The 25785-nt window shown below is 39.8% G+C and overlaps 1 protein-coding gene and 1 long non-coding RNA gene across 6 annotated transcripts in view; one reads left to right on the top strand and one right to left on the bottom strand.

Moving 5' to 3' along the window:
- The first annotated feature begins 1875 nt into the window (after positions 1-1875).
- Positions 1876-12848, top strand: LOC103694421 (uncharacterized). Its single transcript, XR_597412.3, has 3 exons — positions 1876-9747; positions 12042-12181; positions 12493-12848. It is a non-coding gene; the product is annotated as an uncharacterized LOC103694421 (long non-coding RNA).
- Kpna5 (karyopherin subunit alpha 5) overlaps positions 12836-25785 on the bottom strand; it is a 65147-nt gene continuing 52197 nt past the window's right edge. For 2 of the 5 annotated variants that reach the window (NM_001025113.2, XM_008772879.3), the window contains 4 exon segments: positions 12836-16199; positions 17050-17228; positions 24716-24843; positions 25605-25730. In NM_001025113.2, the coding sequence (NP_001020284.2) occupies positions 16012-16199; positions 17050-17228; positions 24716-24843; positions 25605-25730 (621 nt within the window). In that variant the 3' untranslated portion in view covers positions 12836-16011. 5 annotated transcript variants of the gene reach the window in all.

Here is a 25785-nt window from a genome sequence, read left to right as displayed (position 1 = left end):
GTCCTCTCGTTAGTCTGGCTAAGGGTTTACCTATCTTGTTGATTTTCTCAAACAACCAACTTTTGGTTTTGTTGATTCTTTGTATGGTCCTTTTTGTTTCTACTTGGTTGATTTCAGCTCTGAGTTTGATTATTTCCTGCCTTCTACTCCTCCTGGGTGTATTTGCTTCCTTTTGTTCTAGAGCTTTTAGGTGTGCTGTCAAGCTGCTGACATATGCTCTCTCCTGTTTCTTTCTGCAGGCACTCAGAGCTATGAGTTTTCCTCTTAGCACAGCTTTCATTGTGTTCCATAAGTTTGGGTATGATGTAACTTCATTTTCATTAAATTCTAAAAAGTCTTTAATTTCTTTCTTTATTTCTTCCTTGACCAGGTATCATCGAGTAGAGCATTGTTCAACTTCCATGTATATGTGGGCGTTCTTCCCTTATTGTTATTGAAGACCAGCTTTAGCCGGTGGTGGTCTGATAGGATGCATGGGATTATTTCTATCTTTTTGTATCTGTTGAGGCCTGTTTTATGAACAATTATATGGTCAATTTTGGAGAAAGTACCGTAAGGTGGTGAGAAGAATGTATACCCTTTTGCTTTAGGATAGAATGTTCTATAAATATCTGTTAAGTCCATTTGGTTCATGACTTCTCTTAGCCTGTCTATGTCTCTGTTTAATTTCTGTTTCCATGATCTGTCCATTGATGAGAGTGGGGTGTTGAAATCTACTACTATTATTGTGTGAGGTGCAATGTGTGCTTTGAACTTTAGTAAGGTTTCTTTTATGTATGTAGGTGCCCTTGTATTTGGGGAATAGATATTTAGGATTGAGAGTTCATCTTGGTGGATCTTTCCTTTGATGAATATGAAGTGTCCTTCCTTATCTTTTTTGATGACTTTTAGTTGAAAATCGATTTTATTCGATATTAGAATGGCTACTCCAGCTTGCTTCTTCAGACCATTTGCTTGGAAATTTGTTTTCCAGCCTTTCACTCCAAGGTAGTGTCTGTCTTTGTCTCTGAGGTGTGTGTTTCCTGTAGGCAGCAGAATGCAGGGTCCTCATTGCGTATCCAGTTTGTTAATCTATGTCTTTTTATTGGGGAGTTGAGTCCATTGATGTTGAGAGATATTAAGGAATAGTGATTGTTGCTGCCTGTTATATTCGTATTTGGATGTGAGATTATGTGTGTGTGTTACTTCTCTTTGTTTTGTTGCCAAGACGATTAGTTTCTTGCTTTTTCTAGGGTGTAGCTTGCCTCCTTATGTTGGGCTTTACCATTTATTATCCCTGTAGAAAGATATTGTGTAATTTTGGTTTTATCATGGAATATCTTGGTTTCTTCATCTATGTTAATTGAGAGTTTTGCTGGATACAGTAACCTGGGATGGCATTTGTGTTCTCTTAAGGTCTAATGACATCTGTCCAGGATCTTCTGGCTTTCAGAGTCTCTGGTGAGAAGTCTGGTGTGATTCTGATAGGTCTGCCTTTATATATTACTTGACCTTTTTCCCTTACTGCATTTAATATTCTTTCTTTATTTTGTGCATTTGGTGTTTTGACTATTATGTGATGGGAGGAGTTTCTTTTCTGGTCCAATCTATTTGGAGTTCTGTAGGCTTCTTGTATGTTCATGGGCATCTCTTTCTTTAGGTTAGGGAAGTTTTCTTCTATGATTTTGTTGAAGATATTTACTGGTCCTTTGAGCTGGGAGTCTTCACTCTCTTCTATACCTATTATCCTTAGGTTTGATCTTCTCATTGAGTCCTGGATTCCCTGTACTATTTGGACCAGTAGCTTTTTCCGTTTTACATTATCTTTGACAGTTGTGTCGATGGTTTCTATGGAATCTTCTGCTCCTGAGATTCTCTCTTCTATCTCTTGTATTCTGTTGATGATGCTTGTATCTATGACTCCTTGTCTCTTCCTTCGGTTTTCTATATCCAGGGTTGTCTCCCTTTGTGCTTTCTTTATTGCCTCTATTTCCATTTTTAATTCCTTCACCTGCTTGATTGTGTTTTCCTGGAATTCTTTCAGGGATTTTTTGTGATTCCTCTCTATAGGCTTCTACTTGTTTATGTTTTCCTGCATTTCTCTAAGGGAATTCTTTATATCTTTCTTGAAGTCCTCCATCATCATGATCAAATGTGATTTTAAATCTAGAACTTGCTTTTCTGGTGTGTTTGGATATTCAGTGTTTTCTTTGATGGGAGAATTGGGCTCCGATGATGCCATGTAGTCTTGGTTTCTGTTCTTTGGGTTCCTGCGCTTGCCTCTCACCATCAGGTTGTCTCTAGTGTTACCTTGTTCTGCTATTTCTGACAGTGGCTCAACCGTTCTATAGGCCTGTGTGTCAGGAGTGCTGTAGACCTGTTTTCCTGTTTTCTTTCTGCCAGTTATGGGAACAGAGTGTTCTGCTTTTGGGCGTGTAGCCTTTCCTGTCTACTGGTCTTCAGTTGTTCCTGTGGGCCTGTGTCCTGAGTCCACCAGGTAGGTCTCTTGGAGCAGAAAAGTTGGTCTTACCTGTGGTCCTGCGGCTGAAGTTGCTCCTGGGGAGCTGCTTTTGAGCTCTCTGTGAGGGCGGCAACCAGGAGGGCCTGCACTGCCTTTTCCCGGGGTCCCCGTGCACGGGGTCCCAGATGGTGTTAGGTGTTTTCCTCTGGAGTCAGAAATGTGGGCAGTGTGTTGTCTCTTCTGGCTTCCCAGGCATGTCTTCCCCTCTGAAGGTTTAGCTTTCCCTCCCACAGGATTTGGGTGCAGGGAGCTTTTGACTGGGTCCCTTCAGGTCCGGGCAGTGTCTGGACCACAGGGAACCTGCTGCTTGAGTGCCCCGCCCCCCGCATTTAACTTTCAAACTTCAAAGCATGCAAAATTTAATCCCACTGTGCCATATGCTATTTAACTTTTTCTGAGATGAAGTCTCACTATGTACCCCATGTAGGGAGGTGGATCTGATGCTTTGATCGGGAATCTGTGTTTACTGACGCTGAAGGTGCCCACTCCAAATTGGTTTTCGACTGACCAAAAAACTTGCCAGTAGCCAATGGCTGAGCAGAGGGAGGGACACTAAGAGCTGCTCAGGTAGGATGCAGGGAGAATTGGAAGGACTGGAGAAGAGAAGATAAAGCCAATTGACCATGTGAGTTTCTCGGTAATTGGCTTATGGCCATTTCCCTGACTGGGCCTGGGGTAGCAGGGGAAGGTTTAGAGGTGCCCGGTCATTGAGTTAGCCAAGGAATCTCAAGATTAACTGGTGTGTGTGTGTGTGTGTGTGTGTGTGTGTGTGTGTGTGTGTGTGTGTGTGTGTGCTCTATTCAGAGAAAGGAGATTGATTGCTCCTGGACAGGTGTGCATGTGTGCCTCACAAGGAACTTAAAGCAGTGTAGACAAAACTACATGATAGAACCCCAAGATGTTTAGTAACTCAGTATGTAACCCAGGATGGCCACAAACTTGTCATTCCTTCTTCCAATTCTCAAGTTGTTGGATTACAAGTGTGTACTACCAATGCTCCCGAAGACACCACAGCCTGAGGCATCCCAGAAGATGTACCACATTTTCTGTATTCATTCCTCTGTTGGAGTACATCTGGGTTTTTCCAGCTTCTGGCTATTATAAATAATACTGCTGTGAATGAAGTGGAGCATGTGTCTTTGTTACATGTTGGAGCACCTTTTGGATAGAGGCCCAAGAGTGGCATAGCTGGGTCCTCAGATAGTGCAATGTCCAATTTTCTGAGGAACCTCCAGGTTGATTTCCAGAGTGGTTATACCAGTTTGGAATCCCACCAAGACTTGAGGAGTGTTCCTCTTTCTCTACATCCTCACTAGCATCTGTTGGTCACTGAATTTTGAATCTTACCCATTCTGACTGGTGTGAGGTGGAATCTCAGGGTTGTTTTGATTTGCATTTCCCTGATGACTAAGGATGTTGAGCATTCCTTTAGGTACTTCTCAGCCATTCAATGTTCCTCAGATGAGAATGTTTTGTTTAGCTCTGTATCCCATTTTTAATAGGGTTATTTGGCTCTCAGGAGTCTAACTTCTTGAGTTCATTGTGCATTTTAGATATTAGCCCTCTACTGAATGTATTGACAGTAAAGATCTTTTCCCAATCTGTTGGTTGCCATTTTGTCCTAATGACAGTGTCCTTTGCCCTACAGAAGCTTTGCAGTTTCATGAGAAGCCATTGGTCGATTCTTGATCTTAGAGCATAAGTCATTGGTGTTTTGTTCAGAAAAATTTCCAGTGCCCATGTAATCAAGACTCTTCCCCAGTTTTTCTTCGATTAGTTTGAGTGTATCTGGTTTGATGTGGAGGTCCTTGATCCACTTGGACTTGATTCACTGTGTACAGGGCAATAAGAATGGATCAATTTGCATTCTTCTTAATGCTGACCTCCAGTTGAACCAGCACCATTTGTTGAAAATGCTATTTTTTTCCACTGGATGGTTTTAGACCCTTTGTCAAAGATCAAGTGACAATAGGTTAGTGGGTTCATTTCTGGGTCTTTAATTCTATTCCATTGATTTACCTGCCTATCTCTGTACCAATACCATACAGTTTTTATCACTATTGCTGTGTAACATATCTTGAGGCCAGGGATGGTGCTTCCCCCAGAAGTTCTTTTATTGTTCAGTATAGCTTTCCCTAATCTGGGTTTTTTGTTATCCCAAATGAATTTGCACATTGCTCTTTCTAACTCTATGAAGAATTGAGTTGGAATTTTGATGGAGACTACATTGAATCTGTAGATTGAATTCAGACAAGATCTGAAGTTCTTGTCATACAGATTTTTCACTTACTTCGTTAAAGTCACATTGAGGTATTTTATGTTATTTGGGACTATTGTGAAGGGTGTCATTTCCATAATTTCTTTCTCAGCCTGTTTATCCTTTCAGTAAAGGAAGGCTACTGATTTGTTTGAGTTAATTTTATACCCAGCCATTTTGCTGAAGTTCTTTATCAGGCTTGGTAGTTCTCTGAAGGAACTTTTGGGGCACTTAAGTATACTATCATATAATCTGCAAATAGTGATATTTTGACTACTTCCTTTCCAATTTGTATCCTTTTGACCTCCTTTTATTGTCTGATTTCTCTGGTTAGGACTTCAAGTACTATATTGAATAAGTAGGGAGAGAGTGGGCAGCCTTGTCTAGTCCCTAATTTTAGTGAGATTGCTTCAAGTTTCTCTCCATTTAGTTTAATGTTAGCTACTGGTTTGCTGTATATGGCTGTTCCTATGTTTAGGTGTGGGCCTTGAATTCCTGATCTTTCCAGGACTTTTATCATGAAGGGGTGTTGAATTTTGTCAAATGCTTTCTCAGCACCTAATGAAATGATCATGTGGCTTATATAGTCAATTATGTTGATGGATTCCTGTATATTGAACCATCCCTGCATCCCTGGGATGAAACCTACTTGAACATGATGGATGATCATTTTGATGTGTTCTTGGATTCGGTTTGAGAGAATTTTATTGAGTATTTTTGCATCGATATTCATAAGGTATATTGGTCTGAAGTTTTTTCTTTGTTGGGTCTTTGCGTGGTTTAGGTATAAGCATAATACACCTATGGCTTCATAGAAGGAATTGGATAGTGCTCCTTCTGTTTCTATTTTGTGGAATAGTTTAGACAGTATTGGTATGAGGTCTTCTATGAAGATCTGATAGAATTCTGCACTAAACACATCTGATCCTAGGCTGTTTTGGGGTGGGAAACTTTTAATAACTGCTTCTATTTCTTTAGGAGTTCTGGGGTTGTTTAGATGGTTTATCTGTTCCTGATTTAACTTTGGTACCTTGTATTTCTCCTGAAAATTGTTCATTTCCTCCAGATATTCCAGTTTTGTTGAATACAGGCTTTTATAGTAAGATCTGATGATTTTTTGAATTTCCTCTGAATCTGTAGTTATGTCTCCCTTTTCATTTCTGATTTTGTTAATTTGAATACAATTTCTATGCCCTCTCTTTAGTGTGGCTAAGGGTTTATCTATCTTGCTGATTTTCTCAAAGAACCAACTCCTGGTTTTGTTGATTCTTTTTATAATTCTTTTTGTTTCAATTTGTTTGATTTCAGCCCTGAGTTTGATTATTTCCTGCCTTCTACTCCTCTTGGGTATATTTGCTTCTTTTTGTTCTAGAGCTTTTAGGTGTGCTGTCAAGCTACTAATGTATGCTCTCTCCTCTTTCTTTTTGCCAGCAAAGTTATGAGTTTTCCTCTTAGCCCTGCTTTAATTGTTCCATAAGATTGGGTATGTTGTGCCTTCATTTTCATTAAATTCTAAGAATTATTTAATTTCTTTATTTCTTCCTTGACTAAGTTATCACTGAGTAGAGCATTATTCAACTTCCATGTACATGTGGGGTTTCTGTCATTTTTGTTGTTATTGAAAACCAGCCTTAGTCCATAGTGATCTGATAGGACGCATGGGATTATTTCTATCTTCCTGTATCTGTTGAGGCATGTTTTGTGACCGATTATATGGTCAATTTGGAGAAGGTACCATGAGGTACTGAGAAGAACATGTATCCTTTTGTTTTAGAATGAAATGTTCTATAAATATGTGTTAAGTCCATTTCGTTAATAACTTTTGTAAGTATCTCTATGTCTCTGTTCAATTTCTGTTTCCATGATCTGTCTACTGGTAAGAGTGGGGTGTTGAAATCTCTTACTATTATTGTGTGAGGTGCAATGTATGATTTGAGCTTTAGTAAGGTTTCTTTTATGAATGTAGGTGCCTTTGTATTTGGAGCATAGATATTTAGGATTGAGAGTTCATCATGGTGAATTTTTCCTTTGATGAATAGGAAGTGTCCTTCTTTATCTTTTTTGATGACTTTTGGTTGAAAGTCAATTTTACTCGATATTAGAATGGCTACTCCAGTTTGTTTCTTTGGACCATTTGCTTGGAAAGTTGTTTTCCAGCCTTTTACTCTGAGGTAGTGTCTGTCTTTGTCACTGAGGTGTGTTTTCTGTATGCAGCAAAATGCAATATCCAGTCTGTTGGTCTATGTCTTTTTATTGGGGAATTGAGTCCATTGATGTTAAGAGATATTAAGGAATAGTGATTGGTGCTTCCTGTTATTTTCATTGTTAGAGGTGGAATTATGTTTCTGTGTCTCTCTTCTTTTGGTTTTGTTGCAAGGAGATTACTTTCTTGCTTTTTCTAGGGTGTAGTTTCCCTCCTTGTGTTGGAGCTTTCAATCTATTATCCTTTGTAGCGCTGGATTTGTAGAAAGATATTGTGTATATTTGGTTTTGTCATGGAATATCTTGTTTCTTCATCTATGTTGAGAGTTTTGCTGGACACAGTAGCCTAGGCTGGCATTTGTGTTCTTTTTAGGGTCTGTATGACATCTGTCCAGGATCTTCTGGCTTTCAGAGTCTCTGGTGAGAAGTCTGGTGTGATTCTGATAGGTCTGCCTTTATATATTACTTGTCCTTTTTCCCTTACTGCATTTAATATTCTTTCTTTATTTGGTGCATTTGGTGTTTTGACTATTATGTGACGGGAGGAGTTTCTTTTCTGGTCCAATCTATTTGGAGTTCTGTATGATTCTTTTATATTTATGGGCATCTCTTTCTTTAGGTTAGGGAAGTTTTCTTCTATAATTTTGTTGGCCCTTTAAGTTGGGAGTCTTCACTCTCTTATCACTAAGTTTGATCTTCTCAATGTGTTCTGTATTTCCTGGATGTTTTTGGACTAGGAGCTTTTTGCATTTTATATTTTCTTTGACAGTTGTGTTGACGTTTTCTATGGTATCTTCTGTCCCTAAGATTCTCTCTTCTATCTCTTGTATTCTGTTAGTGAGGCTTGCATCTATGACTCCTGATCTCTTTCCTAGGTTTTCTATCTCCAGTATTGTCTCCCTTTGTGCTTTCTTTATTGTTTCTATTTCCATTTTTAAATCCTGGATGGCTTTATTCAATTCCTTCACCTGTTTGCTTGTGTTTTCCTATAATTCTTTAAGGAATTTTTGTGTTTCCTCTTTAAGGGCTGTATTTCTTTTTTTGTCCCGTATTTCTTTAAGGGAGTTATTCATATCCTTCTTAAAGTCCTCCAGCATCATCATAAAATGTGATTTTATATCTAAATCTTGCTTTTCCAGTGTGTTTAGATATCCAGTATTTGCTTTGTTGGGAGAGCTGTGCTCTGATGATACCAAGTAGTCTTGGTTTCTGTTGCTTAGGTTCCTGTGCTTGCCTCTCACCATCAGGTTGTCTCTGGTGTCAGCTTGTCTTGCTGTCTCTGACAGTGGCTTGACCCTCCTGTAGACCTGTATGTCAGCACTCCTGTAGACCTGTTTTCTTTCAGCCAGATCTGGGAACAGAGAGCTCAGCTCTCAGGCATTTAGGCACTCCTGGCAGCTGACTTTCAGCTTTCGGTGAGGGCAGCAACTGGAAGAGTCCTGACCCTGACTGCTTCTATGTCCCTGTGCCCAGTGCCACAGATGGCACTAGGTGATTTCCTCTTGGATCAGGAATGTGGGCAGAGAGTAGTCTCCTCTGAGTTCTCAGGTGTGTCTGCACTGCTGAGGTTCCAGCTCTCTCCCCCATGGGATTTGGGTGCAGGGAGATGTGACCAGTTAAGTTCAGTTCCAGGCACCGGCCTATTTACTGGCCCTTTAAGTTGGGAATCTTTGCTCTCTTCTATACCTATTATCCTTAGGTTTGATCTTCTCATTGTGTCCTGGACTTTCTGGATATTTTGGGTTAGGAGCTTTTTGCCTTTTGCATTTTTTTTTTTTTTACTGTTATGTCAATGTTTTCTATGGTATCTGCTGCCCCTGAGATTCTCTCTTCCAACTCTTTATTCTGTTGGTGATGCTTGCCACTATGCTTTGGGATCTCTTTCCTAGGTTTTCTATCTCCAGGATTGTCTCCCTTTGTGATCTCTTTATTGTTTCCCTTTCCATTTTTAGATCCTGGATGGTTTCATTCAATTCCTTCACCTGTTTAGTTGTGTTTTCCTATAATTTTTTAAAGGGATTTTTGTGTTTTCTTTTTAAGGGCTTCTACCTGTTTACCTGTGTTGTCCTGTATTTCTTTAAGCGAGTTATGTCCTTCTTAAAGATCATCATGAGTTGTGATTTTAAGTTACAATCTTGCTTCTCCAGTGTGTTGGGGTTTCCTGGGCTTGCTGTGGTGGGGGAACTGGGTTCTGATGATGCCAAGTGGCCTTTGTTTCTGTTGCTTAGATTCTTGCCCTTGCCTCTTGCCTTGTGTTTACCTCTGGTGTTAGCTGATCTTTTTGTCTCTGACAGTGCCTTGACCCTCCTGTGAGCCTGTGTGTCAGCACTCCTGAAGAGTGGCTCTCTCCCAGCAGCATCTGGGTATAGGGAGCTGTGTCACAGGGTCAGCTCTGGGAGCAGTCAGAAACCAGAAGGATCCTGTCCCAGTCTGCTCCTCGGTTCCTGTGTCCAGAGGGCTTCAGGCAGATTCTTCTTGGACCAGGAATGTGAGAAGTGGTAGTCTCACCTGTGCTCTCAGGATTGTCCGCACTTCTGAAAGTCCATCTCTCTCCCCCATGGGATCTGTGTACAAAAAGCTATGGCACCAGTCAGCTCCGGGTGAAAACTGAAAGAATCCTGTCCCAGATTGCTCCTCAGTTCCTGTGTCCTGAGGGCTCCTGGCAGGTCCCTTGGAGCAGAAGTGGTGGCCTTCCCTCTGCTCTCAGGCGTGTCAGCACTCCTGGATATTGGCTTTCAGCTCTGGGTGCAAGCTGTTGCCTTTTCTGTTGCTGGTGTCCTAAATGATGGTAGGTAATCAAGCCTCACAAGGACTATGTAGTTGGTAAGTTTACCCCAGTAATAGAGACCACTGTGAGATGTGTCTGCAGGGAAAGAGTCATTTTTTTACTTTTCCCACTGAAGGATTAGTAAAAGGTCAAAAAACAAGCTAGTTAAGGTCCTCCTAAGACTTCCCTTGGGAGAGGAACCTTTCCTGGCAAGGGAACATCATCCCAGAATGGCAGATCTCCAGGATAACTCCATAGCTCAATCTTTGCATCTCTTGCCTTAAAGTAAGACAGACCATGCCATTTTCAATATTAAAGGGGAAAGAAAGAATGTCACCCACACCAAATCTACTACTTGGCACAGCAGTGTGTTTTAGGAAGCAATCATGGCAGAAAACCAGAAATATAAGCTATATTAATGAAAAACAAGTCTTGAAGGAACACTCCTGAAATGGTCTTTTCAAATAAGTGGCAGGAATTTTGGCTTGAACAATAACACAAAGAATGGGTCGACTCAAACTACTATGGACGAATTCCCTCTGTCATAGTCAGGCTTTGACTAGCTATGTGCTACTGTATCAAAGCCCAGAGCAACACCCAACACATAGGAAACACTGTGTGACTGACAAGAAATAAATACAATCATTTTTCTTCTAATAAAATGATTCAGCTATATTCTAATTATAGAACTGAGAAAAACATTTCTTTTTTTTTTTTTTTTTTTTTTTTTTTTGGTTCTTTTTTTCGGAGCTGGGGACCGAACCCAGGGCCTTGCGCTTCCTAGGCAAGTGCTCTACCACTGAGCTAAATCCCCAACCCCGAGAAAAACATTTCTTATGCAGCTGTAATTTATGTAGAGTTCTGCCCCAAAGTCATAGCTTAACTTGTCAGGGGTAAAGAATAGGATGCAAATTGTTCTTCCAACTAACACTGACATAGGGAGTTTACATAATTCCCCTAATGTGGGTAAGGATCAAGGTGTTCGACTAGATAGTGGGTAGCTGGAATTATAGAGTGCAGAAGTTGAATTAAAAACCCAGGAGTTGGGCTGGAGAGATGGCTCAGTGGTTAAGAGCACCCGACTGCTCTTCCAGAGGTCCTGAGTTCAATTCCCAGCAACCACATGGTAGCTCACAACCATCTGTAATGGAATCTGATGTCCTCTTCTAGTGTGTCCTAAGACAGCTACAGTGAACTTATATATAATAATAAATAAATTAAAAAAAAAAACAGGAGTTTATTGGGCAATTCCTAGTCTTGTAGATATGGGTTCCTGGAAAGCACTGAACAGTGAGGGCTGTGATGGTTAATAGGAACTTGACAGGATACGGAACTGCTGAAGACACATTGCTGAGCATGTCTGTGAAGTTATTACTAGATTAGGTTAACTGAGGTAGAAAGACCCACCATAAACAGGTAGAGCTGGAGTTTCGTGGACTGAATAAAAGCTGAGCCCAACCATTTGTCACTCTTGACTTCATGGCAACACATATGACCATTTCAAATAAAGCCCCACAAGTCAATGTAACCAAATTATGTTAGAATAAAAGAGATAAAAAAAAAAAGTAAGATGCCAAGAAAAAAGTATTCTAAGTGGCAAGTAGACAAAGCCTACCCTCCAGATTGTTGAGAGAATATGGTGGACTGCTGTGTTTTCTGCTTCCTGCCAAAATGGAGGAAGCAAGGGCCCAATTTGCACTCTAGCATAAAACACCACAGAAAAATGTGAACAGGAAGTAAATGCTGTGGACAGTGATTTGTAAAATCAAAGGGAATTTATGACTGCTTCATTCCCTTCCTGGGCACATAAAATGGCCAGCAAGACAGGGCACCCTTGAAATCTGAGTCACAACAGTGTATGGTAGGCCAGGCTGGAGAGGACGGTTTGGTTCACACATCACAGGTTTCCCTTCTGTCTTCAGCGAAGTTGAGCAGTGTAATTACTGCCCAAGAAAATCAAAATAATCGCCTGAAAGGACAGGTCATTGAAAGCAATCCTTAGAACTCACTGTGCCTGGGTCAGACACAGGCTCAGTGATCAATCCCTTGTAATTCACAGGCTATCAAAAATGCTGACAGCCAGAATTTGCTTCAGCAGCAAAGGTTGCTCACAAAGTTTAAACAAGCTTGTAAAAAATAAATAAATAACTTAATTGTAGGCTGTTAATCAGCTCAAGAAGAAAGCACACAGGTTGATTCCACCTTGGCTGTTAGGATATCAGTGCTGTGGTAACTCTGGGTGCAGTTAGCTCTTTGCTATATTGATTTCACTGCTTTGGATATGAACGAAAAGGGCTCACTTTCTTTTCCCTCAGAGGCACAGATGAAAATAAATGGAGAAACTATCTCCTTCTCTAGAATGGCCCTTATTGAGCAGAAAACAACACAGCAGGTGTTGGTGAAAATTTGCAGAAAAGAACTCTGACATGCTACCAATGGAAGTAAAATTAGTAAGGTGAGTCTGGAGAAAAGTGTGCAAACTTCTAAAAAGCAGAAGTCTACCATGTGGGACTTGTTAACTTTGCAGAACAATTTCTCCATTTTAAATAGTCTTTGCAAGATATATACTACTGGGGTGGTTTAAATGAGACCCCCACCCCATAATTTTGGCATTTAAATACCTGCTTCCAAGTTGGTGGTTGTTCTAGAGGCAGACAAGGTGAGGCCTTGCTGGAGGAAGTGTGTCACTGGGGTGAACTTTGAGGCTTCAAAACACTGATGATGACAATTCTGATCTCTGTGGAAATGTGTGCCTTCCTTCTGTAGGCTAGGTGGACCAGAGAGTCATCATACACAGCGACAGACCAGCATCTAGGACAGCTACCCACTGTACTTACGAGGCACCACTGCGTAAGCACCTTCAACTCATTAGGATTTCCTGTGATTCCTCATACAACTGAGTTTACATCTAGATCTTCCTTTTTGCCTGGTTTAAGGGGCCTCTTTCTAAATCAAGAGTTCTCCTCTTCCCTCTTTTCCTACCTAGTTCTGAATTAACTATTCTTTATGATTCTTGTTTTATAAAACCAATAGATGATAGTGGCATCTGTTTTTAATACAGTGGGAATATATAACCTTAGCAATACTAATGAAAATAAACACATGTAAATACAATTGTAAAATAGTATTTTATTGTGTTTAGTAGAGTGTAACATTTCATAATCTTGCATAATGTTCAAATGTCTGTTTATTTAGTTATGTGAAAATCACCACATCTCGCCTCATCTGGCCTCGTCTTGTCTCATCCATCTTGTTTTCCTATCAGGGAGACAATAGTGTTTTAGATCCCTATTATATTGGCTCCTAACAGCATGACGGTCACATTTCAAAACCAGCAGTGCTTGCTATGTACTGAAAAGTACAGGAGTTCATTTTACATCACAGTATCACAATTTAGCAACCAGTAGATTGCTGAATTTACAACACTAACGAAATCCACAAAGACATTTTTATGTTTACGTTTTTCTATAATACTCCTTTATACAGAAGAAAAAAAATCTACCAAAGCAGAGAGAAACGCTTTTTCAGTTCTTCACCCTGTATGTCCATCTTTAACTGCAAACAGGTTACAGGAAAAAGAGAGGGGGGGGGGGGAGAGGGGGGGGGGGGCATTTCTGTGCCAGCAGAGTTACTTTAAAACCAAAACCAAAATACCCTGTTCCAGCTTCCACTGCTACCGATAAGTGCCAGATGACACTAAAAGTTAAGAACACTAAAAATTGGGTTAGGATAATCTTTCAAATTAAAACTTACAACACAGGAAAACAACACAAGAAAAACCCAGGCCAGTGCATCATGTGTTTATAAAACAATAAGCATGATTGCATAGTTTAATCAGTAGAAATTCAAGTTCAAGAAAATTCAATTAAACTTAGTTAAATAGACTCAGGATTTTTCTTGGTATTTGCATTCATGTCATACATTTATTTTATTTGGCAAGGTATTTATCACATATAAGTGTCACAAATCTTAAAAAAGCAACTTACTGAGTTGTGTCACAGGGACAGTGATGATGGAGGCAAACACCGGGGCATTTTAGTGGTGCTCTTACACAGCTGGCTCTTGCTCTTAGTCCGACAAAAAGGAACTAGGCTTTAAAGTGGCCTTTGCATTCAAATCTAATCCAAGAAATAATATTTGTACTTAAATATTCAAAGAATGACCATGTTCTGCATTTAGAAATTCAACATTTGTCCCACTGATAAGTTCTAAAATCTCCTTTGACGGGTCACTCATCCTATGTGCCTGCAAACATTTTATACATACACATACATACATATACATACACACATACATATATATACATATATATATATACACACACACATAATATATATACATATATATATATTACACACACATATAATTTCTTCTATAAGAACTACTTTTTGGAAGATTTGGCTTAGAGGCTTGCTATAGTGACTACTGCATCCTCAAAGCAGGCACAGCTGGCTAAGTTTGAATTATGCTGATCAACAACTGATTACAAACTGTCGAATACCCTGTCATCTTAACTTAGAAACGCTGGCACCATAAAACAGTGTTCATTTGATAAACTCACCCATCGATTTGGTAACTTTTATATCACTACCCTGTTTCTTTGAATGTACATAACATACTTAACTCTATAACGTCCATTATAATAAAAAGAGCAGACACAATCCTCTACTTAATGGTATAAAAAGACTGACAGATGCAGTTGGTGCTATGGAAAACGTTTAAACCTAGATTTCATGGTTGTGGAGTTTAATTGTCTTGCTAAAAGCTTAGATTCATGATATATAGTTTACAGTGTCCTACTATTTGAAATGACTCCTATATCACATGCCTCTGATTCTCAGCAGAAATATTATAAATGCTATCATAAATGAATCTTTCTTTATAGAATAAACTATGAATCATATCAAAATTGTTTTAGTTCCCATCTTACAAGAGTTGTAATTTAGAGTTTACGTAAGTATCCTTAAGTAATAACTAAATATATACATAACCTGTATATAACTATAAATAAAAAAAATTGAGTTCAACAATACCACATCTGCTTAGAAAATTCTACCAAGCACAGTTCTATGGAAATAACACACATATGCAAAAAAATTTAAATTTTCTATCAAAACCTTTAGACTTTCACATTTCAAGAGACTTTTTGCTGTTAACTCACAAAGCGTAAGTGAGACTGACCGAGCTGCTGCAAAGGCCGTCCACCCCTTAGTTCAGTCAGCAGCACGTGTGACCTGCCATGCGTCCCCAAGGTCCCTAACACAGACTTTGACATATTACGTAACCGTCCGCAGTTCTCACCAGTACCGCTCACTTAAACACTAAATGCACTTAACAATATTTACTACAGAACAAGGTGATTTCCTCAGCATACTTCTGCCATTCAAGTACTCCAGTCCATTATTATACAGAGAGTAAATGTTTCAAGATCTTCTGAAAAATCAGAGGAAATAATTAGTTTTAGGTATGCAGCAATATAGATTCATGATCAACTGTCATGATCTTCTTTAAAATGAAGAGTGAAAATAAATACATTCCAGAGAGGGTAGCTTCTCTGGATAAAATATAAGATATACTAGAATAATATTTTATGTGAACAATACACAAACTATTGTTTTATAGGTTAGTATTGTGATCAACATGAATAGCTTCTCTCTGCATAACTGCCATTTTTATCCATAAATACATCAGCTTCATAAAAAACCGAAGTTTTCTGTTGCCATTATTTGTGAAATAGACCATACAGCACAGTGATTTAATCTGAAGTAATAAAGATGACCACACTCTAACTCAGTCTGACAGGATTTCATGCTTCGGAAGCTTTTTGTCCTTACATTTGATTCTAAACAGAGGTAGATTCAGTAGATGGGCACTGTCAGTCTTATTGACAAACTCAATTATCAACATTCACGGCCCGGCTGCTGTGCAGTCTTCAAGAACACTGGGAAAGTTCAGAACCGTTAGCATTCGCCACGTTCTCCTTTTCAAGCTTGAATAAAATGTCTGTATAATGTATATTTACAACGCAAAAGTCCAAACAGAAGACAAATACAGCTACAGCAAAACAACAGAAAATCTATAAAGAAACAGTGCATCTGAACGGAAAGTATTGTTTCATATTTGCTTTTAAAAGTGCATCCGATGGTCTCTCCTGTCTCGTATAAAACTTTGAGCAGTACTGGTCATGTTGAAGAGCCGAGAGCCACCCCGCCCCTGTCAGAGCTGGAAGCCTCCCCCTGTAAGAACTGGAAGCCTCCCCCTGTAAGAGATGGAAGCCTCCCCATGTCAGAGCTGGAAGCCTTCTCCTGGTGCCTCGCACTGCTGAAAGAGAAACTGCCGCTGCTGCTCATCCACCTGAGGAACGAGACTAGGGTCATCCTCCTCCACACCAAAATAGCGTTCAATCAGATCAAAAGCCTTCTGGTAAATTTCCTGGTTTTCATGACTTTGCAGAAACTCTATTTTATCCAAGCCTGTCACAGAGAGAACACATACAAGGAACAAATTATTATTCGAGCTTCAGAATATACTGTATGAGAACACCAGACCAATAGCACCTCTTCACTCCACAAAGACTGGACACTTCTTTAAATTCGTTTTTTGTACAAATCAATGACTTCGCACATCTTACTCATTAAGAACATAAGTATAGGGTATTAAGGACTAGCTTCTATAATGAAAACAACTTACAAAACGGGCAAGGGTAGAGGTGCAGATTAAGGAGAGGCTTCCTAGGGCAGATAATTAAGAATTAAATATAAGCCACCAAACTAGGTAAGATGGATGAAGCAAAGAAGTGCAGACCGACAGGAGCCGGATGTAGATCGCTCCTGAGAGACACAGCCAGAATACAGCAAATACAGAAGCGAATGCCAGCAGCAAACCACTGAACTGAGAATAGGACTCCCGTTGAAGATATCAGAGAAAGAACTGGAAGAGCTTGAAGGGGCTCGAGACCCCATATGTACAACAATGCCAAGCAACCAGAGCTTCCAGGGACTAAGCCACTACCCAAAGACTATACATGGACTGACCCTGGACTCTGACCTCATAGGTAGCAATGAATATCCTAGTAAGAGCACCAGTGGAAGGGGAAGCCCTTGGTCCTGCCAAGACTGAACCCCCAGTGAGGGGGAGGGTGGTAATGGGGGGAGGATGGGGAGGGGAACACCACTATAGAAGGGGAGTGAGAGGGGTTAGGAGGATGTTGGCCTGGAAACTGGGAAAGGGAACAACAATCGAAATGTAAATAAATAACCAAGTTAATAAAGATGAAAAAAAAAAGAATTAAGTATAATTACAAACTTCCAACTGCCTTCTTACCGTACGCTTCTTCAATGAGAGCACAGTATGGATTGATGCCCACTCCATTCTGCTTAGATTCTCGTTCTCCAAGGCGTAAAATATTTTCAAGTCCATTCAAAGCAACTTGAACTATTTTGGAGTCCATGACAGTCAAAAGGTCACAAAGTGGTTTAATGCAGCCCAAGGTTACCAAATACCTTCACAGAAATTTAAAACAGAGAATTGGAGGAGGGAGGATTTAATATTATATTAATATTTTATAATATATATTGTATATTATAATAACACAAAACCAGAATAAAATGTTATATTACTAATCATTAAAGTGTTTCAACACATACTTTTTTTGTTGTTAGTATTTGAGTTAGGGTCTTGCCTTGCTGGCCTGGAACTCACTGTATAGGCCAGGCTAGCTTGAACTCACATTATTTGACGGCCTCCTAAGGGTTGGGGTTTGCAGTCACCATATGTGGTTTAAACTCAGAAGTTTATTTACACCATAATCTGTCGAGCTTCTCCAGCTTCACATACTTAGCAATAATGGAACTGCAAATACTACAAAATGTACACATGGGCAGACAAGCACTTAGGGGATTCTACAAAGGAGGATTAAGAATACCTGATCCTTTTTAAGTGCATGCCCTCTCTCCCTCCCTCCCCCAAGTCTCCTTCCTTCCCTCCCTCCTGGTTTATTTGATGGAAACATACAAATGGAGAAGGAAAGGAAATAGCCAAATTAAATTTCGTAAGATTTCTTACAACCAAAATCATAGACAATCTCTAAAACATACATCATTTTCCAGAATTGCAGAAGATCACAAGAGAACAGGATGCCCTACCTAACAAGTGGATGTGAAGAAGCACTGCTCACGGACACACCACTCATTTCCCAGTGCATTACCATCCCCCCTTTCCATTTCCTCTTACATGAATTACGTGACTTACTTCCTCACGTGACAAAGAGCTCATAAAGCACAAAGAGTAAGAACAAGCTATGAAGCCAGGCTGCATGGTTTCAAATCCTAATTCCATTTTTAATTAGTTATGTGACTTTGAGCAACAGTTTTCTGCCTCAGTTTCATAACACAAAGTATTTAACAAAAGCTTCTGTTCCTCTGAAAAAGGAGTGCGATGTAGATGGCTCAGCACTTGCTGTGTAAGGATGACACTAGGTTCATTCTTGGAACCCACAATAGGAACATGAATCCCACAGTGTCATTACCTGTGTTCCACATACGCACTGTGGCACCCACATGTGGCACCCACATCTACACCTACACTCACACCTTAGAGAAAGAAGGTATGCACTTACACCACTCTACAAATTATATAGTAACTGATCCAAAATATTTTTAACAAAGTTATCTCATAGGTGGGAGGTTAATAAAATAGAATATATAAAAAGCATCTGCCGTAACTAAAATGATTTAGCTACCAGAACAATGACTGGCAATAGTGAGAGAAACTACTGTGGTATGCATGCTGAATCTAATCTGAGGTCAAGACACTGTCTTCCTGTGTATGTGGTTTCTTTAAGCTTAACACAGATGAAAATAAAAGTAGTAATAAAAAAGAAGTCATAACAAAGCAGTGACACTTTTATTACTGCTTATATTTATGACACGAATATAATGGAAATACCAATTAAAATACTATGGGAGCAGAAAAGAAGCAAACACAGATGATGTCTCTATGCACAAATCTGATGGTGACAGTGTACATGACATAAAAGAAAAACAAGGCACAGTGGAGTAGTTGTAATCTCAGCATTTAGAAGGTTAGACAAGAAAATAACCAAAATAAGTTACAAAAGAGAAAGGTGAATAAGAAAACTGCCCGTTAGCATAATAGAATTTCAGATGATTTATTTTAAAATATTTTTTAAAAGGATATGGTGGGACAGACCTTTAATCCCATCAACCAGGAGGGATACATACATACATACATACATACATACACACACACACACACACACACACACACACACAGACATGTATGCATACAGACATACTTACAGAAACATACATATGTTGTGGTTTGCACGCAAGTTATCTGTATTTTGATGCTAATTCCACTGCCCCAAGGACAGCTTCCTAGTCACTACTCAGGACTCAGGTGACTTCACCAGAACCTTCCCCCCACTGAATTTGTAAAATACAGGTGAGCGCAGGTACAGGATAGAAAGAGGCCTATCATTGGAGGAGAAGGAAGGATGGGCAGGAGAAAAGTTTGAAGGAAGAGGAAGAGACTGGAACGGAAAGGGGGAGGAGACAGGAGGGACAGAGTGAGAAGCCAAGTGGGGACAACATGGAGGCTGAGGTTAAGATTCCACGCTGTACCTTTACAGGTTGTTATGAGTGTTCTTAAGGGATGGAATTGTATGTTTAGGTGGGCAATTATATCTTATCAACTGGATCAAAGGTTATCGTGCTGTGTGTTCTTTCCTGTGTAGATTTAAGTATAATGGAGTGTGGGGCAGCTGGTCTGGGCCGCCACAGAATTGGGATGTGTTTCTGGCATGGAAACCTGCCTTGGGAAGTAGATAGGTAGAGAGACTGCTGCCAGGCTCAGAGTGGCAGTGTGATAGGGGATGGAGCAAAGCAGGTAAGAGGCTTTGCTGACTGAGACTTAAGATATCCAACAGATATCTTGGGGCACCTCGGTGACGGACCTAGTGGGGGATAAAAGACAGCATTTTATTTTTTACATTTTTACAACAACATACATCATATGTAATATAAATGTATATACTTTGTAAAAAGCGTATGGCACTGAAATAGGCAAAGAACAGTGATAACTTGTCTCTAGAAAACAGAAGCAAAGAATGATCTAATATTTGGTAGATTTAAATGCTTTGGTTTACAAAATTGTATAATAATTTGACCTATTTTATAAACTTTTTAACAGACACATACTCATTAGAAAAATGTTTTGTAAATAGTGGCTTAAGAATGAGAAGATTAAAGATAGATAAACCCTTAGCCAGACTAACGAGAGGACACAGAGAGTGCGTCCAAATTAACAAAATCAGAAATGAAAAGGGAGACATAACTACAGATTCAGAGGAAATTCAAAAAATCATCAGATCTTACTATAAAAACCTATATTCAACAAAATTTGAAAATCTTCAGGAAATGGACAATTTCCTAGACAGATACCAGGTATCGAAGTTAAATCAGGAACAGATAAACCAGTTAAACAACCCCATAACTCCTAAGGAAATAGAAGCAGTCATTAAAGGTCTCCCAACCAAAAAGAGCCCAGGTCTAGACAGGTTTAGTGCAGAATTCTATCAAACCTTCATAGAAGACCTCATACCAATATTATCCAAACTATTCCACAAAATTGAAACAGATGGAGCCCTACCGAAGTCCTTCTACGAAGCCACAATTACTCTTATACCTAAACCACACAAAGACACAACAAAGAAAGAGAACTTCAGACCAATTTCCCTTATGAATATCGACGCAAAAATACTCAATAAAATTCTGGCAAACCGAATTCAAGAGCACATCAAAACAATCATCCACCATGATCAAGTAGGCTTCATCCCAGGCATGCAGGGATGGTTTAATATATGGAAAACCATCAACGTGATCCATTATATAAACAAACTGAAAGAACAGAACCACATGATCATTTCATTAGATGCTGAGAAAGCATTTGACAAAATTCAACACCCCTTCATGATAAAAGTCCTGGAAAGAATAGGAATTCAAAGCCCATACCTAAACATAGTAAAAGCCATATACAGCAAACCAGTTGCTAACATTAAACTAAATGGAGAGAAACTTGAAGCAATCCCACTAAAATCAGGGACTAGACAAGGCTGCCCACTCTCTCCCTACTTATTCAATATAGTTCTTGAAGTTCTAGCCAGAGCAATCAGACAACAAAAAGAGATCAAGGGGATACAGATCGGAAAAGAAGAGGTCAAAATATCACTATTTGCAGATGACATGATAGTATATTTAAGTGATCCCAAAAGTTCCACCAGAGAACTACTAAAGCTGATAAACAACTTCAGCAAAGTGGCTGGGTATAAAATTAACTCAAATAAATCAGTTGCCTTCCTCTATACAAAAGAGAAACAAGCCGAGAAAGAAATTAGGGAAACGACACCCTTCATAATAGACCCAAATAATATAAAGTACCTCGGTGTGACTTTAACCAAGCAAGTAAAAGATCTGTACAATAAGAACTTCAAGACACTGAGGAAAGAAATTGAAGAAGACCTCAGAAGATGGAAAGATCTCCCATGCTCATGGATTGGCAGGATTAATATAGTAAAAATGGCCATTTTACCAAAAGCAATCTACAGATTCAATGCACTCCCCATCAAAATACCAATCCAATTCTTCAAAGAGTTAGACAGAACAATTTGCAAATTCATCTGGAATAACAAAAAACCCAGGATAGCTAAAGCTATCCTCAACAATAAAAGGACTTCAGGGGGAATCACTATCCCTGAACTCAAGCAGTATTACAGAGCAATAGTGATAAAAACTGCATGGTATTGGTACAGAGACAGACAGATAGACCAATGGAATAGAATTGAAGACCCAGAAATGAACCCACACACCTATGGTCACTTGATTTTTGACAAAGGAGCCAAAACCATCCAATGGAAAAAAGATAGCATTTTCAGCAAATGGTGCTGCTTCAACTGGAGGGCAACATGTAGAAGAATGCAGATCGATCCATGCTTATCACCCTGTACAAAGCTTAAGTCCAAGTGGATCAAGGACCTCCACATCAAACCAGACACACTCAAACTAATAGAAGAAAAACTAGGGAAGCATCTGGAACACATGGGCACTGGAAAAAATTTCCTGAACAAAACACCAATGGCTTATGCTCTAAGATCAAGAATCGACAAATGGGACCTCATAAAACTGCAAAGCTTCTGTAAGGCAAAGGACACTGTGGTTAGGACAAAACGGCAACCAACAGATTGGGAAAAGATCTTTACCAATCCTACAACAGATAGAGGCCTTATATCCAAAATATACAAAGAACTCAAGAAGTTAGACCGCAGGGAAACAAATAACCCTATTAAAAAATGGGGTTCAGAGCTAAACAAAGAATTCACAGCTGAGGAATGCCGAATGGCTGAGAAACACCTAAAGAAATGTTCAACATCTTTAGTCATAAGGGAAATGCAAATCAAAACAACCCTGAGATTTCACCTCACACCAGTGCGATTGGCTAAGATCAAAAACTCAGGTGACAGCAGATGCTGGCGAGGATGTGGAGAAAGAGGAACACTCCTCCATTGTTGGTGGGATTGCAGACTGGTAAAACCATTCTGGAAATCAGTCTGGAGGTTCCTCAGAAAATTGGACATTGAACTGCCTGAGGATCCAGCTATACCTCTCTTGGGCATATACCCAAAAGATGCCTCAACATATAAAAGAGACACGTGCTCCACTATGTTCATCGCAGCCTTATTTATAATAGCCAGAAAATGGAAAGAACCCAGATGCCCTTCAACAGAGGAATGGATACAGAAAATGTGGTACATCTACACAATGGAATATTACTCAGCTATCAAAAACAACGAGTTTATGAAATTCGTAGGCAAATGGTTGGAACTAGAAAATATCATCCTGAGTGAGCTAACCCAATCACAGAAAGACATACATGGTATGCACTCATTGATAAGTGGCTATTAGCCCAAATGCTTGAATTACCCTAGATCCCTAGAACAAACGAAACTCAAGACGGATGATCAAAATGTGAATGCTTCACTCCTTCTTTAAATGAGGAAAAAGAATACCCTTGGCAGGGAAGGGAGAGGCAAAGATTAAAACAGAGACTGAAGGAACACCCATTCAGAGCCTGCCCCACATGTGGCCCATACATATACAGCCACCCAATTAGACAAGATGGATGAAGCAAAGAAGTGCAGACCGACAGGAGCCGGATGTAGATCTCTCCTGAGAGACACAGCCAGAATACAGCAAATACAGAGGCGAATGCCAGCAGCAAACCACTGAACTGAGAATAGGTCCCCTATTGAAGGAATCAGAGAAAGAACTGGAAGAGCTTGAAGGGGCTCGAGACCCCAAAAGTACAACAATGCCAAGCAACCAGAGCTTCCAGGGACTAAGCCACTACCTAAAGACTATACATGGACTGACCCTGGACTCTGACCCCATAGGTAGCAATGAATATCCTAGTAAGAGCACCAGTGGAAGGGGAAGCCCTGGGTCCTGCTAAGACTGAACCCCCAGTGAACTAATCTATGGGGGGAGGGCGGCAATGGGGGAAGGGTTGGGAGGGGAACACCCATAAGGAAGGGGAGGGGGGAGGGGGATGTTTGCCCGGAAACCGGGAAAGGGAATAACACTCGAAATGTATATAAGAAATACTCAAGTTAATAAAAAAAAAAAAAAAAAAAGAATGAGAAGATTAGGGGTTGGGGATTTAGCTCAGTGGTAGAGCGCTTGCCTAGGAAGCGCAAGGCCCTGGGTTCGGTCCCCAGCTCTGAAAAAAAGAAAAAAAAATTTAAAAAAAAAAAGAATGAGAAGATTAGGGCTGGAGAGATGGCTCAGCAGTTAAGAGCTCTGACTGCTCTTCCAGAGTCCTGAGTTCAATTCCCAGCAACCACATGGTGGCTCACAACCATCTGTAATGGGATCTGATCCCCTCTTCTGGTGTGTCTGAAGACAGCTACAGTGTACTTAAATCTTAAAAAAAAAAAGAATAAGAAGATTATGTAAGAAGTCAAGTGTAGTTGAGATACAAAGTGTATCTTTGTTATACAAGTCAAATGGTCAGAAGATACTTGCCACAAGGAGACTGGAATCAATTCTTGAAAAGGGCTCTGATTACAAAGGAGGACAGGACCTCATTCTAGCTGAGAATCTAATGCTCATTAAGAACGGTCTTGAGGGGCTGGGGATTTAGCTCAGTGGTAGAGCGCTTGCCTAGCATGCACAAGGCCCTGGGTTAGGTCGTAAGCTCCGGGAAAAAAAAAAAAAGAACTGTCCTGAGCACATCAAGTGTTCATTGCACTTTAGATACTGTTACTGAATTCATTAGCAAAAAAGAAAAAGGAAAAAAGAAACTGCACTAGAAAGGTTGAGTAATTCTGTCAGACTGACTCTGTCACAACTTTTACTGAAGGATGAAGTCTAGATCAGGACCTAGCCAGGCTTACTTAAAGCTGTGAGGTAACTATGACTCGGTAACATACATAATAAAAGGCACAGACTATGAAACCTGGTGCAGAAGGAAAAGGACAATTAGTGTATAAAAGTATTATACTATCCACTGGCAAGAGGACAGCCAATAAGGAAAGGACACCATTAAACAAACATATTTTAATTTGGCTTTAAACACATTCATTTGTATTTGTTACTCTATATAATAAAGTTAATTTTGTGATTTTAATGCTTAAAACAAATCTAATGCTCATGACAGTACATGCAGAAAGTCAATAAATTATTTCTATTTGAATTTCTAATCTATGCCAGCCAAGGAGGATGGGGTTAATTATCACTCAAGTAAAAATAATCTAAGAAACCAAATTAAAAAGATACACCAAAGCTGTCATTTCATATTAATACATATCAGACAAACATAAAAATGTTAGTTTCCTTAATAAATTAAGAAGTATGTTTTATTTCACGTTGTCTGATTCACATTTACAAGACGGTATTTAGAAATCTGACTGCACCTTATCTGCTCTGGAGCGCCTCCCGATGTGGCATTGGTTATAGCCCACGCTGCTTCTTTTCTGGTACGAAATTCTGCTTTCTGGAGGACCTCAATCAAAACAGGGAAAATACTTCCATCTATGACAGCCTAAGAAGAAAATTGATCCAGCAAACTTAGAGCAAATGCTGTTTCATAATTACTGCCCCATGGAACACTGAAAGGCAGAAGCTGTAAACAGGTGAGAGGCTGGAGGATGGCCCAGCAGCTGCCAGCAGGCCTTGCTCTTTACTGAGGCCTGGGTGTGGCTCACAGCAACACATCAGGTGGCTCAGTCACCTGCCCTCCAGCAGCCACAGCACCTGTTCTCTTGGGCTTCGCACACCACGCGAGCACACATACTCATAACTGCCTTCTAATCTTAAAATGGGAGAAGTTCGTGAGCTGTCAGCACATTTTAACTGTTCTCTTCTGTAAAGACATGAGCTTTAAAAAGAACTTTCTGAAGAATGGAGAATTTGTCAGTAAAATGTAAATATTAAGGTGATAAACTGTAAGTAACCAAAACGGGTAAGTGTTTTCTGGCTCACGAAACTTGACAGATCCTAATAATCATTTAGAGCCAACGGAAGATGAGTCCTAACAGTTAAAGCTGAGCAAACCACCCTGCCCTGACAGGGTCTCTCCACAGCTCATTCTGGCCTCAAAAATCATCATCCTGCCTTAGTCTCTCAACTGAAACCTGATACAACACCTCTTTAATATTTTTAATCATGCCCAGATAAGGTGTCCCTAAATATCCCATTCTGGCTTCAAAATTATAATACTATCTTGCTTCAGCCTCTCTCTCAAGAGCTAGCTTACAAACATGTGTACTGTACTCCGCAGAAACAGCCAAGGCCCGCACTTACCTGGATCTGCATTCTGTTTCCCGCAGTGATGTTAGAAATGGTCCAGCAGGCTTCCTTTCTAACTGACTCCTTTGGACTTCCCAGCAAATGTAAAAGGCAGGGCAATGCAGAACAATTCAAAATGACCTAAAATAGGTAAGACAGAAAACAAAAGGCATTTTAGTATAAATGCAAAAATCTT

The sequence above is a fragment of the Rattus norvegicus genome, chromosome 20 (genome assembly GCF_036323735.1).
Source record: "Rattus norvegicus strain BN/NHsdMcwi chromosome 20, GRCr8, whole genome shotgun sequence".
NCBI lineage: Eukaryota > Metazoa > Chordata > Mammalia > Rodentia > Muridae > Rattus > Rattus norvegicus.
This window is presented reverse-complemented; position numbering and strand designations above follow the sequence as displayed.